The sequence below is a fragment of the Tauraco erythrolophus genome, chromosome 12, assembly GCF_009769465.1.
Source record: "Tauraco erythrolophus isolate bTauEry1 chromosome 12, bTauEry1.pri, whole genome shotgun sequence".
In the NCBI taxonomy this organism is placed as follows: domain Eukaryota; kingdom Metazoa; phylum Chordata; class Aves; order Musophagiformes; family Musophagidae; genus Tauraco; species Tauraco erythrolophus.
The window spans coordinates 16827062-16844362 of record NC_141476.1 but is presented as its reverse complement, the minus strand read 5'-3'; the positions used below and the strand labels follow the sequence as shown (position 1 = coordinate 16844362).

At 41.2% G+C, this 17301-nt stretch overlaps 1 protein-coding gene across 3 annotated transcripts in view; it reads right to left on the bottom strand.

Moving 5' to 3' along the window:
- POC1A (POC1 centriolar protein A) overlaps window positions 1-17301 on the bottom strand; it is a 57588-nt gene that overhangs the window by 11441 nt on the left and 28846 nt on the right. For 2 of the 3 annotated variants that reach the window (XM_086618806.1, XM_086618807.1), the window contains 2 exons: window positions 17127-17225; window positions 1539-1679 (listed from right to left, as the gene is read on the bottom strand). In XM_086618806.1, coding sequence (XP_086474932.1) covers window positions 1539-1679; window positions 17127-17225 — 240 coding nt within the window. The remainder of the gene's footprint in view (window positions 1-1538; window positions 1680-17126; window positions 17226-17301) is intronic. The other variant, XM_086618808.1, reaches the window with a different exon arrangement.

Here is a 17301-nt window from a genome sequence, read left to right as displayed (position 1 = left end):
TATCCTATAACCTACTAATTTATTCCTCCCCCACTGATCTCAGTTTCTCTTTCTGCTAGGTTTAAAACAACGCTTGGAATTTTCTACGGTTACACAATATCTTTGAGAGAGATGTTTGCATGGCTTATATCTAGTTTAAATCCCACACATACTGTTTACTGCAGTATTTGCCTACTCTAAACACCTATGAAGTTGTAAAGGAGCCATTACACATCCATCATCAGAAATGTTGATCTGATTTATGTAATGAAAGATAACGATCACATTCCAAATTTACGAGGGAGATGTAAGAAAAAAGTAATAAAATATTTTGCATATACACTGGGTTGCATTTCACTCACAAGCATGAAGGCCCAATGTCGTACAAGATTCCCTCCCCCCCTCCAGCATTCAGCATTTTAGAGATCACAGGAAAAGTGCTTTCTTGCATTTCTGCCAAATGAACTCAAATACCTTTTGGTTTTCACCCTACACTACTTTAGACCATCTATAGTCCCGTAATGTTTTTTAATCCCCAAAATCAGCCCTACTTCAAGCCCCTGGTGGGCTCTCCAATCCATCATCTTACACTTTTCAATGAGTACTTCTCAAGAGCAGAGAGCTAACTCGGACTAGTAATCACTATGTTCAATACCAAGTGTTCAAGACCTGCTTGTTCTTCCTCAGAAACAACATTCAAAGTCACAGAAAAACCCTCCCACACAGATTTTTCCATCCTACAACCACAGTCTCATCTACAGGAGATCATCAATGTTTACTGTCCGTGCTCTCTCCCTGCTTCTCACATACCTCAAAAATACACAACGAAACTCAGCCCCAGACAGTGATCAGAAATGGTATTTCTTCACAGGAGCAATGAGCAGCTACTTAGTTTAACAGAAAACAGCTCTATCCCCAAATTTTTAAGTACACACATACTGTGATGATCACCATTAACAGCTGGTGCTGTTCAAGCACTGCTTAGTGACTCTGAGCAAGAACTGTACATTACCGCTTTAGCAAGGGATTAGTTGTTTGCTAGCTGTGGGTGAAAAGCATGTTTCAGAGATGAGGCACAGAAGGGCCCAAACATGTTGATAGGAGGAGAATATTGCAGAAATTGGACTGTGTAGGTAGGCGTTGGGTGGGGGAAAGGAATAGGATCTGAACAGAGTTTACCTATAGACCGCAGTATAATGGAGGAGGGAAGAGAGAGAGATTATTCACCAAACAGAGTTCTACTGCCAACCACTCCTCTAGGCATCACCTTAGATAAACCTTGGCTAACAGCACAGGTACCAGAGCTGGCTCAAGCAGCACTCTGCTACACTGCACCACAAAGGAACTATGGGAAGAACAGGGCTTGAGCTGGAAGTCGATGCGAGGGAACTGATAGAGATAAGCTGACAAGCAGATGAACACAGATTTGTCAAAAAACTACTAAAAAGCAAAGGTTTTGAACTAGCCACACTTTTATTCTATGAAACTACTGCAAAATATTCCCAATTCTTCCAGTCAGAGGTACCTTTTTCATTGCAAAATTAAAGAGCAAACCATACCTGAGTCAGAACATCCAGCTGTCCCACAATATGCTCCAAGGTATTTGCGAGACTGGCCTCCTCCTCTTGCTGCGCATGGTTCCTACCAGAATCCTGAGCTTTTGTTTTCTTAAGATGAACATCACAATCCATTTCTGATTGCTAGAAAAATAAACAGACAATCTGCTATTACGATGCAAACAACCGGAGAAGGATTGCTGTTTCATGGAGGGTAAACGGCAAAGAACAGTTTATGTTGGGACAGTCTATGTTATTAAAAACAGGCAAAAGAGAACAGGTATTGTGTGTTCTAGCCACAGCTGGAAAAGGAGAAGTTGCTTTAGACTCGTCTGTCTTTATCAGGTGGAGGGTTTTTTTTGATGTTTTCAGAGGGGGGGCGAAGTTGTGCGTGTTTTTTTGTTTGTTTTTAAACCTTCATCAGGAAAGGTGAACCTTAGATAACAATCCTGAAGCAATCCTGCAAGGGTCAAGTTTTGTATGTGAAGAGCTTTGGCATGCTCATGTGGTACACAGGCATAGGTTGTACAGGTAAACGAAGACTTACTGGAGCCACGTGGAAGCACCACATCCGAATTATAAGAATTAAGTTACCCTGAGAGGAGTTCAATTATTTCACTCCAACAGCGCAGTAAAAGCCTCTCCATGTTTGGTAGTTTTAAGGCAGCAGGGATGTAGTACTGTAGTTAAGTTCCACAAAAGCACAATGTTCTAATATGAATTAAAACCAGACAGTTTTGATTTAGTAATTTCATTTTTTTTTTAATATCTGGAACTGGTTTTCCCTCCTCAATGAGGTTAAGAACAAGTTTACTTTGAAGATTCAGTGTCAACTGTTTTCGTTATGCAAGCTTGAATATTTCATTCAGAATAAACTAAGTTTTAAATGCACAAATATATCTTTACTAGAGAACTTATTCTTCTTTCCTTCCCTTTCAAAATGCTATCTTTCTTCTAGAACAAACACTATTTAGATTATTTATCTGCATTACTGCCAGTAAAAGCTCAGAGAAGTTTATCTAACTAAACAAGGGAGCCAACCGATTAAGCAACTGCAGACTTTAGTTTCTCAGTTTACACTAACAGACAAGATCTGAATCTAAAGCCAAGATCACAGCCCAAAACGTAGCTCTCCTTGGCCCGGTGCCGGGTGCAGCTCCATGCCATGCACTTGTAACTCACATAAAGGACTGAAGTTTGCAAATCAACAAAGTAGCAAGGAATTCTGACATTGAAAAATGGTCTCTAAGCTGTCCCACATGTACTTTTTCTAAGCAAGAAATGAAGAGTTACTTCCTTCCCCTCTCTCTATGAATGCGTTTCTCATCAGCGCTGCATTGGTTTACCTGCTCATCTCTATATTTGACGTCAGGTGTATGTAGATGTGCAACTAAGCTGCAACAAGACCTTAGACCATCTCACGGAACTTTAAACCCAAAAATGTTTAGTGCATTATGAAGATATATATACACGTATATGTGTATACACACACACACAAAATATATTTATTTTTTTAAAAATATATATATGTATAAAAAAAATTGTGCTGCTGGGAGTCACTGATTTAGGCCACAAAGGCTTCCAAGGCTGAGGTCCAGCCCAACAGTTAGTCAAAATAATCAATAAGCAGTGAAAAGAACAGAAATGCGACTATATAGGGAAGCTGGAGACTGGAGGTGGGGAGGAAGAGAAAAATGAGGTCGCAGCAATAATAGGCTTTGACAGGAGAATGGCTCGCTGCTGTCCAGTAACTGCTAGTAAGGGCTGACCATTCTTCTAGACCTGGCCATCCAAGCCATCCTCATATAGCCAAGCATCACGAGACCAGTTTCACATAAGGAGCTGGAAAGGAAGGGAAAGGTTTAAAGGATACATATAAAAACCGCTCCACAAGGACCACTGTGCTGCACCACAAGCTTGGGATGCAGCTGGGTATCAGGTGGCACCAACCACACCAGCCTCTGCTAATTTGGTTCCTCCCACTTGCTTGGATAATTTGGATTATCTACAGGCCCCAGGCCAACACAGCCCATGCTCTGGGTCATGTTGCATGGCCTCGGCATGGTAGCCACACTCAGACTACTCCTGTGCTGCAGGTAGCCCAAGAGCCACGCGTTGCTCACCGACGCATTGATTTGATCAACTAAAACACGTTCCTGCAGAGATGAGATAAATGTAGCCTTACAAAGCTGCTATTTGCCATTTAAATTTATAAGTAAGAACAAAAAACCTAAACCACTGCTTTTCAATAGGTAATTAGCATTAAAAAGCATGTTTTCTTGTAATTTTAAGGCTGACTATCCTGTTTTGATGATGTAACTCTAGGCCAGTCAATCATGGCACAGCAGAAATTTGAGTGAGCTAACACTGCATACAACCTGCACTTAAAAACCCCAAATGATGATGAGCTATCCACTTCAAAACCCATTAGAACAAGCTGACTCACAGAAGCAGAAAAATGACTGTACCAACATATTTTCTCCCTCTATCTTTACAGCATATGTCAGACAGCTTTTCATAAAGAGCTGCTGGGTTGAACTCAGAGTTGATATTCTCTTTGTTACAGTCCACAAAGTCTAAGAGCCTGGCGTTATTTGAGGGCAATACTGCACAGATGTTCCCACACCCGATGCTTTAGGGTTCAGGTGGTCCCGCATCGTGTCAAGTTGAAGCCAGGGGACCAGCAGCTGTTTGTCACAGATCCTATTTTCTGCTGACCAGCTCACAGGCTATGTACCACCACCCCCATGAAAAGCCAAGCAAGCCACCTCCACAAAGCCCATGCCAGGCTCCTGAAGGCAGTCTGAATAGTGGCAACTCCCCCAAGAACAGAAGTATATTCACGTCTATAAACAGAAACATGACAATGTGGCATACTGCCCCATTTCAAACACCACAGCTGCTTGAAAGGTTCCTTGGAGCCCATCGTCATCAGGAAGATAACCTGTAGCTAGTGCCTTCAGCAATGAACTTCTGAGTTAGTTTTTATTTGCTGGCTGGACGTGTCCCTAGTTTAGATAGACGAACTACGTCAACACATGGAGTGTGGCTTCCAAAAGGGAGGCTCTCCACTGACCAAGGTCTTTGAATATTCAGTTCCAGGAACAAGCACATCCTACTAGCCTACCCTGCCACAACAGGTGCAAAAAAACAAGTATCCAACACCCACACCTTCAGACAGCACTTTGAATCACTGCCCACAGTCAGGCAGAGAAACTGCAGTCAGTTTGCTCTAGCTTCTTACTCATCCCACCTGCTCTGATGGCATCCAGCTGCAATCTGAAGTCTGGGACCCATCCAAGTAGGCTTCTCAAAGAGGGCCATATATACAGCATTCAGCAAGAGTTGAGCCTGGATTTGCCTAAGGCAGGCACGTCCAGCGCGAGGTGGAGCTCACTGAGAACGCCAGGAAGCTCTCAGTCAGCCGCACGGAAACACTGCAAACTGGAAACGCAGCCCGTGATGGACAGAACGGCAGAAGGACAATGGCAAAGGGTCAGCTGACAGCCAGCTTGGCCAAGGTGGATGTGCACGCTGCTGCATCTCACAGAGGTTGGGTTTTTTTTAACCTTTCCAGAGGTTAAAGCAGACCATTTGCACCCACCTGCCCTTCTGTCCCAGTTCAGATACAGCAAACTGAAGCTGGGTTATGAAGGCAGCAAGGCTGCCTCTACTGAATCCTCAGCATGGCTTCCAAACCTGACAGTGGTAAGCATCACTGTGGGGTCTTTCGGGGGAAGCTTTGCCCTTTACATTTTAACAAGAGAGAAATGTTTGGAAAAAACTTTCCCTTAACAGCCAGACTACAACCTGTACTTACCACTACCTTAATGGCAAGTACCTTTGAAAGGAAACATGAACCCAAGTGAGGGAGAACTGAATTGCCCCTTCTCAAGTTTTGTAAAAGAGGATTAAATCATCCCTGCTACTGCCCATGAGAACGAATGAGAAAACCCTCACAGACTCAATTACAGCCACCCTTCTCCTAGTAGCAATCTATATCACGTGGTGAGCCAGCCACTAGCGATGTAAATTCTAACAGATTTTAAAAAACATTGCAAAAATATAGAAAAAGCCCTGAAACAGTCATTGGCTCTGTGACAGTCTCGGTACTGATGAGCATCACTGTTACAGAGTCACCTGTGCTCCAATCCGACTCACCTGTGAGGTAAAGTGCCAGCTGAATCCTGGGGACAGGCACCAGAAACAATGACACTGCTGTAGGGGTTTAATTTATTTTAGTCAGAGTTCAAGTGCACAATTTATTTGGCACAACTGAACAAATGTATTTGCCATTAAGTATCTTATTACAACATCTGCTTATTAAGCACTGGGAGCATAGCAAGAAGCAGCTGAACATTAAAGGAAGAATAGATGAGCAGTTTCAGAATACAATATAGCTCTCAGTGACAATGAGAAAACAGAAGTGATTTATTTATAGCAACCACTTAAAGACAGCACAGTGCAACTACTTGGGGGAAGGGGAAAATTAATCAGCCTTCATTCCAGAGGTCTCTTACTGAGCCTCTTATGAAAATTGGCCAGCATTCTGGCCAGCTATTATAGTGCTGATCGGGGGTGGAGGGCAAGTATTAACTACACATGTACATCCATAGTAAAACTGGAAGAGACAACTGAAAAAATGCCATTTTACTTTCTAAATTGTGATATTTAGAAGATATATTGACAGGATAACCACCTATCTGAATTTTACACCTACTAATAAAAGGTAGGATTCTTACAATTCAATCCAGAGGAAATATTCCTTTTCCCTTTTCTTCACCCCTCTCCACTGGAAGGGAGGAACTGAGGGGTGCACGGAGGGTAGGTTCAGCTCTACCTTTAGGTGACTTTAAATCAATTTCCACAGTGTATCTACTGTTTTGGGGGTTTTTGTTTGTTTGTTAAAGACAATATGATGTTATGAAGAATTAATTTTCAAGTATCTAGAAAGATGGCATTCCCTTCAAGCAACACAAATACTCAATGTATTCAATTCAACACGGACATCCAATGTATTAAAATTCACTAAGTGCAATTACATTCACTATCTTAACTGAAAAAATTCCCCTAGAAACAACAAAGGAGCAGAAAACTCCCAAAAGGTGGTGTACACTGTTTTATTCAGATCCCAATTCTACTAATTCAAACAAGAGAGAAATACCATTAAAAGTCTTCTATTTGAAGGAGTTATTTTCACCACAGGTAAAGAGATATTTTAAATGTGTTCCCAGAGAGCAACAGTGACATCCAGTGGAAGCATATTGGCTTCAAGGTAAGCTCCACAGGGAGGTCAGATGGAGTACACCACGCTAGGCTGGAGGACTCACTGAGAAGTAACCTCGTTTCTCCCTGCTACATACAAAATGTCATTGACTGAACATAGCTCTCCAAGCACATTTCTCTAGACTGGAAAAGCATCCCCTCTTCAAGGCAGCACTGAAATTTCCAGAGCAATCACATTCTTCAAGACTTGCATTACTCCACATCTACTGTCCAGAGCAGCATAGGGTAACAACTAGAATTAGGATACAAGTTAAATTAGTTTTGTGAAACAACTCATAGGACCATTCATCCCTGGTCACCTTTTATTTCAGGATTTGCTTTTTGATAACAAAAGGGGATTTGGGAAGTAGAGGGAGAAAAAAAAAAAATGAAGGAAGGTGAAAAGAAGGTTACTTCCTTTTATTTTTGTTTGCATTTTGGTTCACACTAAAAGGTAAGTTGGGTTAGATAAGCAAAAGGCCATAAGCGATCTAGACAGAACCCTTCTCCCTAATGGTGCTACTAAAAACACCAAGTTAAAACATCGAAACATGGCACCTCTACAGCAACAGCCATGTTTTGCCATAGGCCAATAAATATTAAGTCTGTGATAACCTCAAGAAGAAATACAGTAAACAGGTACATCTCAAACTTCTTTAAATCCCAAAGCACTCTTGTGCCAAAGCTTAAGTGAACTACTGGCAGAGGCACATGGATGGAGCAAGGTTTGTGTATTTAAGTGAAGCAGCATCACACCATCCAGCTCTGCTGACCAAGCTGCCAGGAAGGAAACAGAGTTAACAACTAATAGCCAGCTACAGTACTCAAATATGCATGAAACCGGCCTGTCCACACGTAGAAGACTGTATGTGGACTGAAATCTGTATTTGCTTACAGAAATACTAGGATCCTATCTCTGCAAGTGATGCTGTTTGGCAATATTCACCCAAGAGCAGGTCCTCATCCTGCTCCTGCCTGTCAGAAGGGAAAAGCTGTTGCCCTCCCTCGTTTCAGTGACCTTGCTCTTCTGGATCACTGTCTGCTGGTCCACTTAACTCACCTCTATATTCTGTAAGTGTCACTTTTAAACCAAGACAGTCATTAGTATCATGGTTTTCAAGGTAACTTCAGGTAGCAATCATCTAGGCAGACTGCCAAAAGCATCCAAGCTACATGCTCTCCATGCTTTTCAGTTGGTTTGTACTGAGCACCACTACATGGTGTATTTCACCATGGTATCAACTGGTTGTGTGCCTGCTATCAGGCTCATGGTTTTTTGTGCTATCTGATCTTTATTTCACACAAAAAGTTGAAAGAAAATAGATCCCTGCACTGATATCCCAGGAGGAAGGTATCTGACACTGGAAGGAATGGAAGTCACAGTTCCTGATACGCTCCGGCAAAGGAGATCACCACAATCCAAAACCAGTAAGGAATACACCTCTAAAAGCTAGGGTTTCCAAATAACTAGTCATTAATACAATTCCCCATTAATTCACAATCTCACTAAGGAAAGATGCTAAAATAATAGGAACTAATTTTCAATAATCAGCTCCTTTCCCATTTTACTTCCTTTTTAAATAGCTACAAAACCCTCTGCAAACATCAAAGAATAGGAAAGTTTTGCATGGATTACATTTCCAAAAGCATAAATGGCATGTCTGTGATGAGTGAAAATTGGAAACAGTGACACCAGACATTGAAAGCCCAGTGAAAGTGCACAGACAGGTAAAACTCAAATGACTACCAGCTGTTAAAAAAAAAAAAAGGGAACGCAGGCCTCTATTTACTGAGAAGAAAAAGGGAAGGGTAGCCTTTGACGTTTCAGACACTGTCTTTTAACATCTTCTATTCCTACTTTTCCTAGGCATTTTACCTCCCTTAACCACTTCTCCCCTCTGTTAAGTCTTAGTGTTTTATTAGGAGATAGGAAGAAGCCTTCCAGAATTTAGGATGGAATAATTAAGCTTTGCTGTACAGGTGATGCTCAACTGGCTATCCTAACATTGCTCCTGGAGAATAACATTACTAAAAATCTGAAAAGAACAGTTTTGTGTGGAAACAAGTCACTATAGGAACAGAAATATAAATATGAGAACATTGATAAGAAATTTCACCAAGAACTGAGCTACTGTTTTCTGGCCCTGTTTAAGATCACTCTTGGGAAAAGCTCCCAAGAAAAAGCAGCCAAACAGCAAAACAAAGTGTTTATCCTCAGCCTTCGGTTATCCAGCTACAGGCTCTTTTACACTAAAAGCAAGTCTCCAAGGCAAGAAGCAAAACACATACAGTGATTTCTTGAAGTGTGAACAACAGCTTCCAGACCATTTTCTTCATCAGAATGATTTGCCTCTTTCTAATAAAATGTGTATATGCTGTGTAACATGTCATGTGCATGCCTACGTGTTACTTATGTGTATATGTATGTAACATGCACCATTTATACATACGCAAACGTACACAGACACACACATATTTGTTATTATTATTTGACACCCACCCACCCATTTGTTATTACTGTTGCTTGAAGTCTGGATTTTAGAAACTTTTAAAGCTTGAGCCATCTTCATCCATCTCAAAGCCGGCACAGAAGAGCAGCTTGAAAAAGAAAGTGTCTTGCCTCTGTCTCTCCTCTTTGAATTATGACTCAAGCATTAAAACAAGCCACATATAGCAGCACCCTAAGTGGGTAAATTTACATTAATTAGCCTGAGATGCTGAACTTAAAAGGCAATTTTTATTCTGACCAATAATGACTTGTCAGGACTTGCCTTATTGTTCCAGAGCCTTAAAGAACAAATCTATTCACTGTAAGATGACAGAAATTAAAAGCTGATCCTCTTATTTCTGAAAAAAAAAAATCTTGTCAAACCAGAACACAGGGAAAACAGCTGTAGCAGCACGGCTACTCCCATCCACTAACGGGCAAAGCTGCTGCAGTCATTCAGAGCTTCTTGGAAAGCCAAGCTGAGGCTGCCTCTACCCTGCCTTTTCCTCTCTCAAGTCCCTCATCAAGACAAGACAGGACAACTCTGACACTTGCAACATGTAAAAACTGTTAGTGCACAAAATCAGAGAAGACATAAGCTTTCATTTGTTTGTCATGCACACCTTTCTCTCCTTACATTGACCAGATCAGGAGGAAAGCAAACCCAAAGGTTTGAAGGGAAAGAGCAACAACATAGGGGCAAAACCCATTAGCTTGTGAAAATTCAGTTTCACACAGTAACAACAACAAAAAAAGCTGAAATACAGTAGTAGAGGGCTAGCCATTAACAGAGGCTTTCTGGAATATCTTCCAGAGCCAAGCTCTTCTGCTGCCTGTTTGTGAGGTAGATACTCATTTAGTGGAGTGAAAGAAAACCATTTATTTTGCTCTGATGCAGCCCCACAGTCAAATTAAGATGCAGAAAACTGACGACATCCGCAGTGTGGCTCCACAAAGAGCACAATCAACTGATACAGCTATTCAGTTCTGCTCAGATAAACTCAGGCTTCCTGATATGAAGAAACCTGGTACTGTTGCTAGACTTTATTCTCCAGTGAATTAGAGTCGGACTCTAGAGCTCAGTTGGATCCAGCTTTCCCAATAATGAAACCGAGGGGTACCTTGTTGGGGGCTACCCACAAAACAGATGATGCAACACTGATGCCTTCCTGCCTGATGTTCTGGGCTGGAACCAGGTTATCTGTACCAGGGTGGAGGAGTTCAGATAGGCCTGTAAACACACAACGTAAGACCAAGTTTCTATCTCTCTTCTTAACACGGTGTGTGTTTATAAATGAATCGACAGTGTGCTCTTTCTGGGCCACACTAGCCGTAGTTCCTACTAGCCATAGTACCACAATGGGAAGAATGATTATTTTGCCATCATCATCCCACTCCAAATCTCTGGCTTCCAGCAAGCTGAGTGGAAGACATCACAGGAGCACATTTCTTGCACAGAAAGAACCACTAGCTTCTCTTGCTAAAAGAAGGATGTGAGCGATGAAAGAAAATGACATCCCTCTGGCTCTCACAAGGTTTACAAGCAAAACCTCTTCAGGCAGTGGCCAAGGTAGAGACCCAACTTTGTCCATACAGTAAAGGAGGGAGAGGAAAGGAGAAGTCTTTTCATCTGTTCCTGTTCAACCTCTGTCTTTAAAAAAAAAAAAAAATACAACAAGGTCACACGTTGGAATAGGCTTACATGAGCAGGCTTCCTTCAGTGAAAGAAGAGTGAAGGTTAGGCAGCTATGAGTAACCATCTGCAACTGCACCACTTGTGAAGGATGTGAGAAGAGCTCCTGAGCATCCTGTGATCAGTCATAGTAAGACTCCTGCCCAAGACTGCTTGGACCACCAAGCAAGGTAGAGAGCAGTGGAAACATCTTGACCACTCATCACATTGTTGTTCTTTTAAGTAAATAATCTACCTACATATTTCAAGAGGAAGACAATCATGTACCAGACTAAAGCTTCCTGGAATGGGAATGCATCCTCGGGGCGGGGGGGGGGGCCCATGGGGGTGGGAGGTGGCAAGCAGACCAGAAAAAAAATAATCATTTTGCAGACCACATTTATCCTGAAGGCTGAAGGCTGGATACCCTGCTGTTGGATACAGGATTCCTCCTTTACGATTCTTAAAAATAAATAGAAGAGCATGGAGGAGGTGCAACGACAACACACATTCACATCCAATTGCAAAGAGCTGCAGCTCTGTGCAATGAAACTGCTTCCCAGGAGGGAATTTCACAGCAAGTAAAAAAAAAAAAAAACATACAAAAGTATTTGTAAGTATTAATGGATGCCAAAATTAGAGATAGTTACCAATTTGGAAGCCAAAGGTCAAAAAAAAGAAAAGACATCTGGCCTATGAGTAACTCAGGAGGAATTTATTTACACAAAGAATGAGCGGCTGACAGAATAAACTGCTGCATCAGCATGGAGACCAGGGGCTGAGCACAGGAGGCACCCGAGGTCACCAAACACAACAGAACCAGCAAAGGAGAGAGGGGGAGTCAGCTTTGGACATTCGGTTACAGGCCTCAGACAACTTTATGATCAGATCACTTTCTTTTTTTAAATTAGTGTCCAATTGTATTCAACAGAACTATTTTGGAAAAATTGCCGTTGAAGAAATAAGCATAGTCCAATGCCTGGAGAAAATTTTAAACACAGCAGTGTAGAAAGAGGCCGAAAGGTCTGTCTTAACCAGCAGATGCATTTGAAGAGTCACAGGCTACTTACTGGTTTAAAAGTCCTTTCTGCTGAAGCACTGCTTTTCCCAAACTTCACTCTGTGAACTTTGCTATGCCATTAGCTTTCAAATCTGGTAGCTCTGCAATCAAGTACCATTTAACTTCAAAGGAGCTAAAGACATTGAAAACATCTGTGCTCTTGAATTTCAAAAGAGCAGAAAGACTTCTTGGTAAGAAAGTGACAGAGGACAACTCTGCACCCCTGTCCATGTCTCCCAAATTGCCCTACCAAGGGATTACCTGCTTTTGAGTCTGTCTGCACATCCACTCACATGAGTGGGGGTCTCTGAGTCCTACCAGGAGCTGAAAACTAAGCTGCGTATATTTAAGTTATACGGTTGCAGAATTCACAACCGAAGTGGCAAGAGAAACACCTCCCCATCATCTGTAAGCTTATGTTCTGCTGTACCTATTAAATCTCTCGCCAGAATACTCTTAGCTTGAGATAAAAACCTACATGTAAGCCTTGCAGACTGTGCATTTCACTGCCTTTTGGACACCTGAAGCTCCCGCTCCCTCTGTTCAAGGTAGCTTTGCCTCTGACATACTGCAACACAAACAAGTTTTAAAGTGTTTTTCTTTAGAAAGCTACATGCAGAGGCTTAGACTAAAGTCTCATTAGTCTCCTTCTTTGCAAAGCAGTATTTTGCACAAAGAGTTACAACATGCCTAAAGAATGTTTAAACTTCAGTAAAGAATCTCTACATCAATGAATACTTCCTATTTTCCATGAAAAACTGTTTACCGACTTAGCTTATACTACAATGTTTTTATTTGTAGTTTTCAGCGTACAACTTGATCCAAACACCCAAGCACTTTCTAACTGTCCATGTGACATCAACTGTTCAGCATTTGCTCATAGCACTTGACCATACATAGTCTTCTTGGAATTAGTCAACAATAGCAGCAAATCTGTCACATAATGAATGAAACAAGTGTTCTGGGACACTCGCGTCAGCTGTAACTGCATGTACGAAGCTTTCCTTGTATTTGGAAAAAAAAACACACCACCAAACCCCCAAAACAAAACACATTATCTGCCCCCTCTGGGAAGAACAAGTTTTATGGTGAATTTTTTTTCACAACATATCAGATCTGCGAATATGTCCTTTGACCTGATCCTATACAACTCTTCATACAGACAAACCCTTATGCTCATAGAGATATTGACCCCAGGACAAGCATAAGAGCTCATATTTCTGAAATCACATTTGAAATCTCTATGTTTTATTCCGACTTTCTTTTAGGTCCCCACCACTCAATATTGCAGCTTAAAGCATGAATTTGCTCTTATTCCTTAGATTCTAGATGAAAGCAAACACAAATGCTTATAGGATCAAGACACAGGACTAAGACTTCATTTCTTCCCATCAGCTCCATACCACATACATCATGAGCACTTGCCCTTAACTTCCGTTTTCAAGGCAATGACGCAACAGTTAACCCCAACAATCTTTAGCTCATAATTTAGGAGTAAGTATTTATTTCAGAGCTATTGTAACTCTGATCTAACATTTAGAGTCTCACATCTACGCTAAAAGATATTTATAAGTCACTTCTGACAGCTTTAGTGTTTTCCAGACTTTCATGCCTGTGCTTTTACACCATAGTCATGACTGCAATTCCTGCTCATCACGAGCTGCTCTTCCATTTGCGTTAGTCCTCGCACAGTGCGGTTTTACTTTCAAAGCAAGCTGCATCTCCCAAGCCTCATATATTTACAGAAAACACAAGCAGGCAGGCAGAGCGACTTTGAAGTTCAAGCCTATTGTTGCAAACAAGTCAAATACCCTGATTCATAATGAACTTTAACCAACTGCCCGAGAAACCAGCATCTTCTGAAGGCTCCAGTCTCCCTCTGCCTATGGAAGTGAAAATCGTTTGAGCAAGTTTGTATTCAAGCTCACCAGCTTTGACAGTTTCATGCCTCTTATCCCACAGGTTATTTAGGATTATTTTTTTCTTCGTATTAATCCTGATGACAAATTAGTTTTGATGTCTTATGTTCAGTTATTCTTTCTTAGCACTCGTGTCAGTCTGAATCTCCCCATGAGAAACTCGCTACTAAACTGAGTGTTTTTACACAGCCACTGTTTTCACTAGTATTTGCACTTTCATGACACTTAAAAAACCTACACAGATACTACACATGACAGCATAAGCTCTCTTTAGAAAAATATTCTCTCTGACTTAAGTAAAGGGTGAAAGCAGATTCAAGATGTGCCTCAGCAGCGTTCATGTGTTTTAGGGGTACTAAAATTAAATAACAATCTATATGCCTGTTTTTAATGTAGTTATATCCCAAAATGACTGCAAAATCTCGGTATTACTCAAGAGGCAGAATCCTGGCCCACTATCACAGCAGTAGAGAAAGGCGAAGCAGTTTCACTTTTCATTGAAGGAAAAGGTGACCTCAGCAGGAAATTAAGAGTCACAGGTGGAAGTTTTAAGTCTTATTTTGATGGGACAAATAACTGATCTCAACTACACAAAAAACATCAAAATACGTACTTCATTATTAAAAATCAAATGTTTTGCTCAAAACAAGAAGGAACTGAATCTGTAGTGAAACTTAAATCTTGCAGTAAGTTGTAGCAGTGACAGTACTCTTTAAGAGCCCAGCATAGTATATTCCTAAAAGATAAAAGTAATGAAATTCACTTGAAAGAAGTAGACTTCCACGAATGGACAAGTTATTAAGGAGCCGAGATTTCTATGCTCATGTTATACTTATCCCTTAAAATAACAAACCAAGCAATTTTCAAGATATATCAGCCTCTTTTTAACAGCAAATAACATTTCGTATCAACTCTAAATTTAAACTTCAAAACAGCCTCTCAGACTACATTGTTTATTCTTCCCCTTCAAACTTCAACAATCATAATTGCCTTAATATTAAAGCGTTGCATTCCTAATAACCTAATACACAAGGATATTGAGTACTACTCATATTTTTGCATTTCCATTCTCCTGAAGCGTAGTGAGCTCTTAGCAGAGACCAGGCACAGGCTCTAGCATGCTACGTGATTGTTCCTGTAACAGGCAGCCACGATACAACTGATATCCCCCAAAAAATTTAGACTATATTGGCTTTGGCAGCACCAATCACACTAAGTGACACGAGACAAAAATTGAAACTCCACTCCTTTCTAGTAGGATATAGTGCTGCATCGCACTTTCAAGGCAAAACAATGTTCTTAACTGCATAAGAGACATCACATTGTTGAACTACATCAACATACTTAGACTAAGACACTGGTCTTAGCCGTGCCAGCCAGCAGCCATGCTCTCCATTGCAACTGCCTTCACCCCTGCTTTTGAACCGGTGACGATTTTACTGCTGAAAGTAGTCAAAGGTTTAATTTACAAGTCTCTATTCCTTCTCAGAGCTGATCTGTCAGATCTAGTGGAAGTATCATTTGTGCTAATAAGACCAAAAGATAACACCACGTTTGCCCAATGAGTAAATAGGAAGGAAGAATCCCACTGACAATCACTCAGTTTGATCCTCCATAAGTTGCACATAACACAGTAACTTTCCAACACTTTTTGTGTTCAAGTAGTACTGCTGAGATCAGCAGCTTCCATGCTGCACACTCAAGCCAAAGGTTGCATTTGGGTGGCAACTCAAAATACTCACTCCTTTGAAGTAATTTAGGTCCCCAAACCAAAGTATGTCTCTTCTTCATGACTCAACATGGATTCACTTTGCCGTCTGTACACAGCACCTGGTCCAAACCAACATATTGCACCTCAAAGAATTTGCAGTGCTCTGTTTCTCATCGGCTCAGAGCATGAGCAGAGCAACCAACCCCTTGTCAACCAACACCACATGACATGGATTTGCCTGTCAGTAGTACACAAACAGTCCCAGCAACATCTATTAGATGTTTTGCCAGGTAAACCCTCTTCCACAGGGGAATAATTTTGTTGGAGGGATAGATGTTCAGGGTGGGTAGTCATTGTTCAAGGGTTTTGTTCAGCAGCTACCTTCAATGCACAACTTCAGAGGTTCTATAACGACGAACTAAGTTTTAGAAGAGCTCAGGCATTTCCTTCCTTTCCTTAAATTACTACTGGATAGTATGCTCTGCTAATAACAGCAGTATAGGTGGGGGTAAACTTACCATAATTTCCTGTTAGCAGACACCTGCCTACACTATTTAAGCCATTCCTTGAAATGTTACAAACTGAAAGCAGTATTTCTTCCCATAAAGGCTTTGTCTCTCCTCCCTCAGTGCCCTCCTCCCTTCTCTGCTCACTCCTGGGCAAAGCACCTTTTCTGGTTCCTTTGTCCTGACTTAAATAGGGCAATTCGCAGAGGCGCCCTATTGGCTCAACCCGAGGGGGATGGCAGTCTGATCTGGTGGCCAGAACTAAGCCTAACCCGGTTCCAAAACCGGGGAGGTCGCAGGGAGCAAAACCCCTCTCCTGCCACCAGAACCACCCCCCCCTCCACATCAAACCATGACAGCATCATACTGAATTACTCAGCTGGCAGATTTATCCATTAGATACAGTAAGAACTCAGATGTCTCTCGACACATGGTTCAGGGAACAGATATGAACTGATGTCTCCAAGTATTTAGGAAAGAAGCTTCAATACAATATGTCACTTACTTCTCACGTGTCTATCTATATCTCTCAAGTCTATGCAGATATTTCTTTTGTCTTTACTGACTGTCAGTGAAAAGATACCATGAACAATACTATTTTCAGGACTGACACCAGTCTAAAGTATTCATATCAGCTAGCAAAATTGCCTTCAGCTGTTACTCATATCTGTGCTTTTTTTGTGGACTATCATCTAAGCCTACCACACATTCTTAAACACAGGCTGTTAATAAAAAAATGCATACATACATACACTAAATTTAAAATCATTACATATCATTTTCCTACAAAGTAAGTACAGTTAAACAAAACAAACAATACAAGATCAGTTAAAAAGAGACATCCTGCAGCTCAAATAAATATCAAGGAAAGATGGCTCTATAGATCAACTGCCTGAAAGAGCCACATGCTTTCAAGTTGCAGAAAGCGTACTGAAAAGGAACTCTACACGACTTCGGCATGCTGACCTACCAGAGTATGATGGGTCCCATCCACACTAGTGCCAGACTTCTGGGTTTTCAGTACATCACCATAATCTGCTGCATCAAAGTTAGTCTTCCACACCATTACCTACAGAAAAAAGGCAAGTGGCTAAGTTATCTCTATTAAATTTTTCCATCTACATTTGCTTAAAGGTCAATTTTAT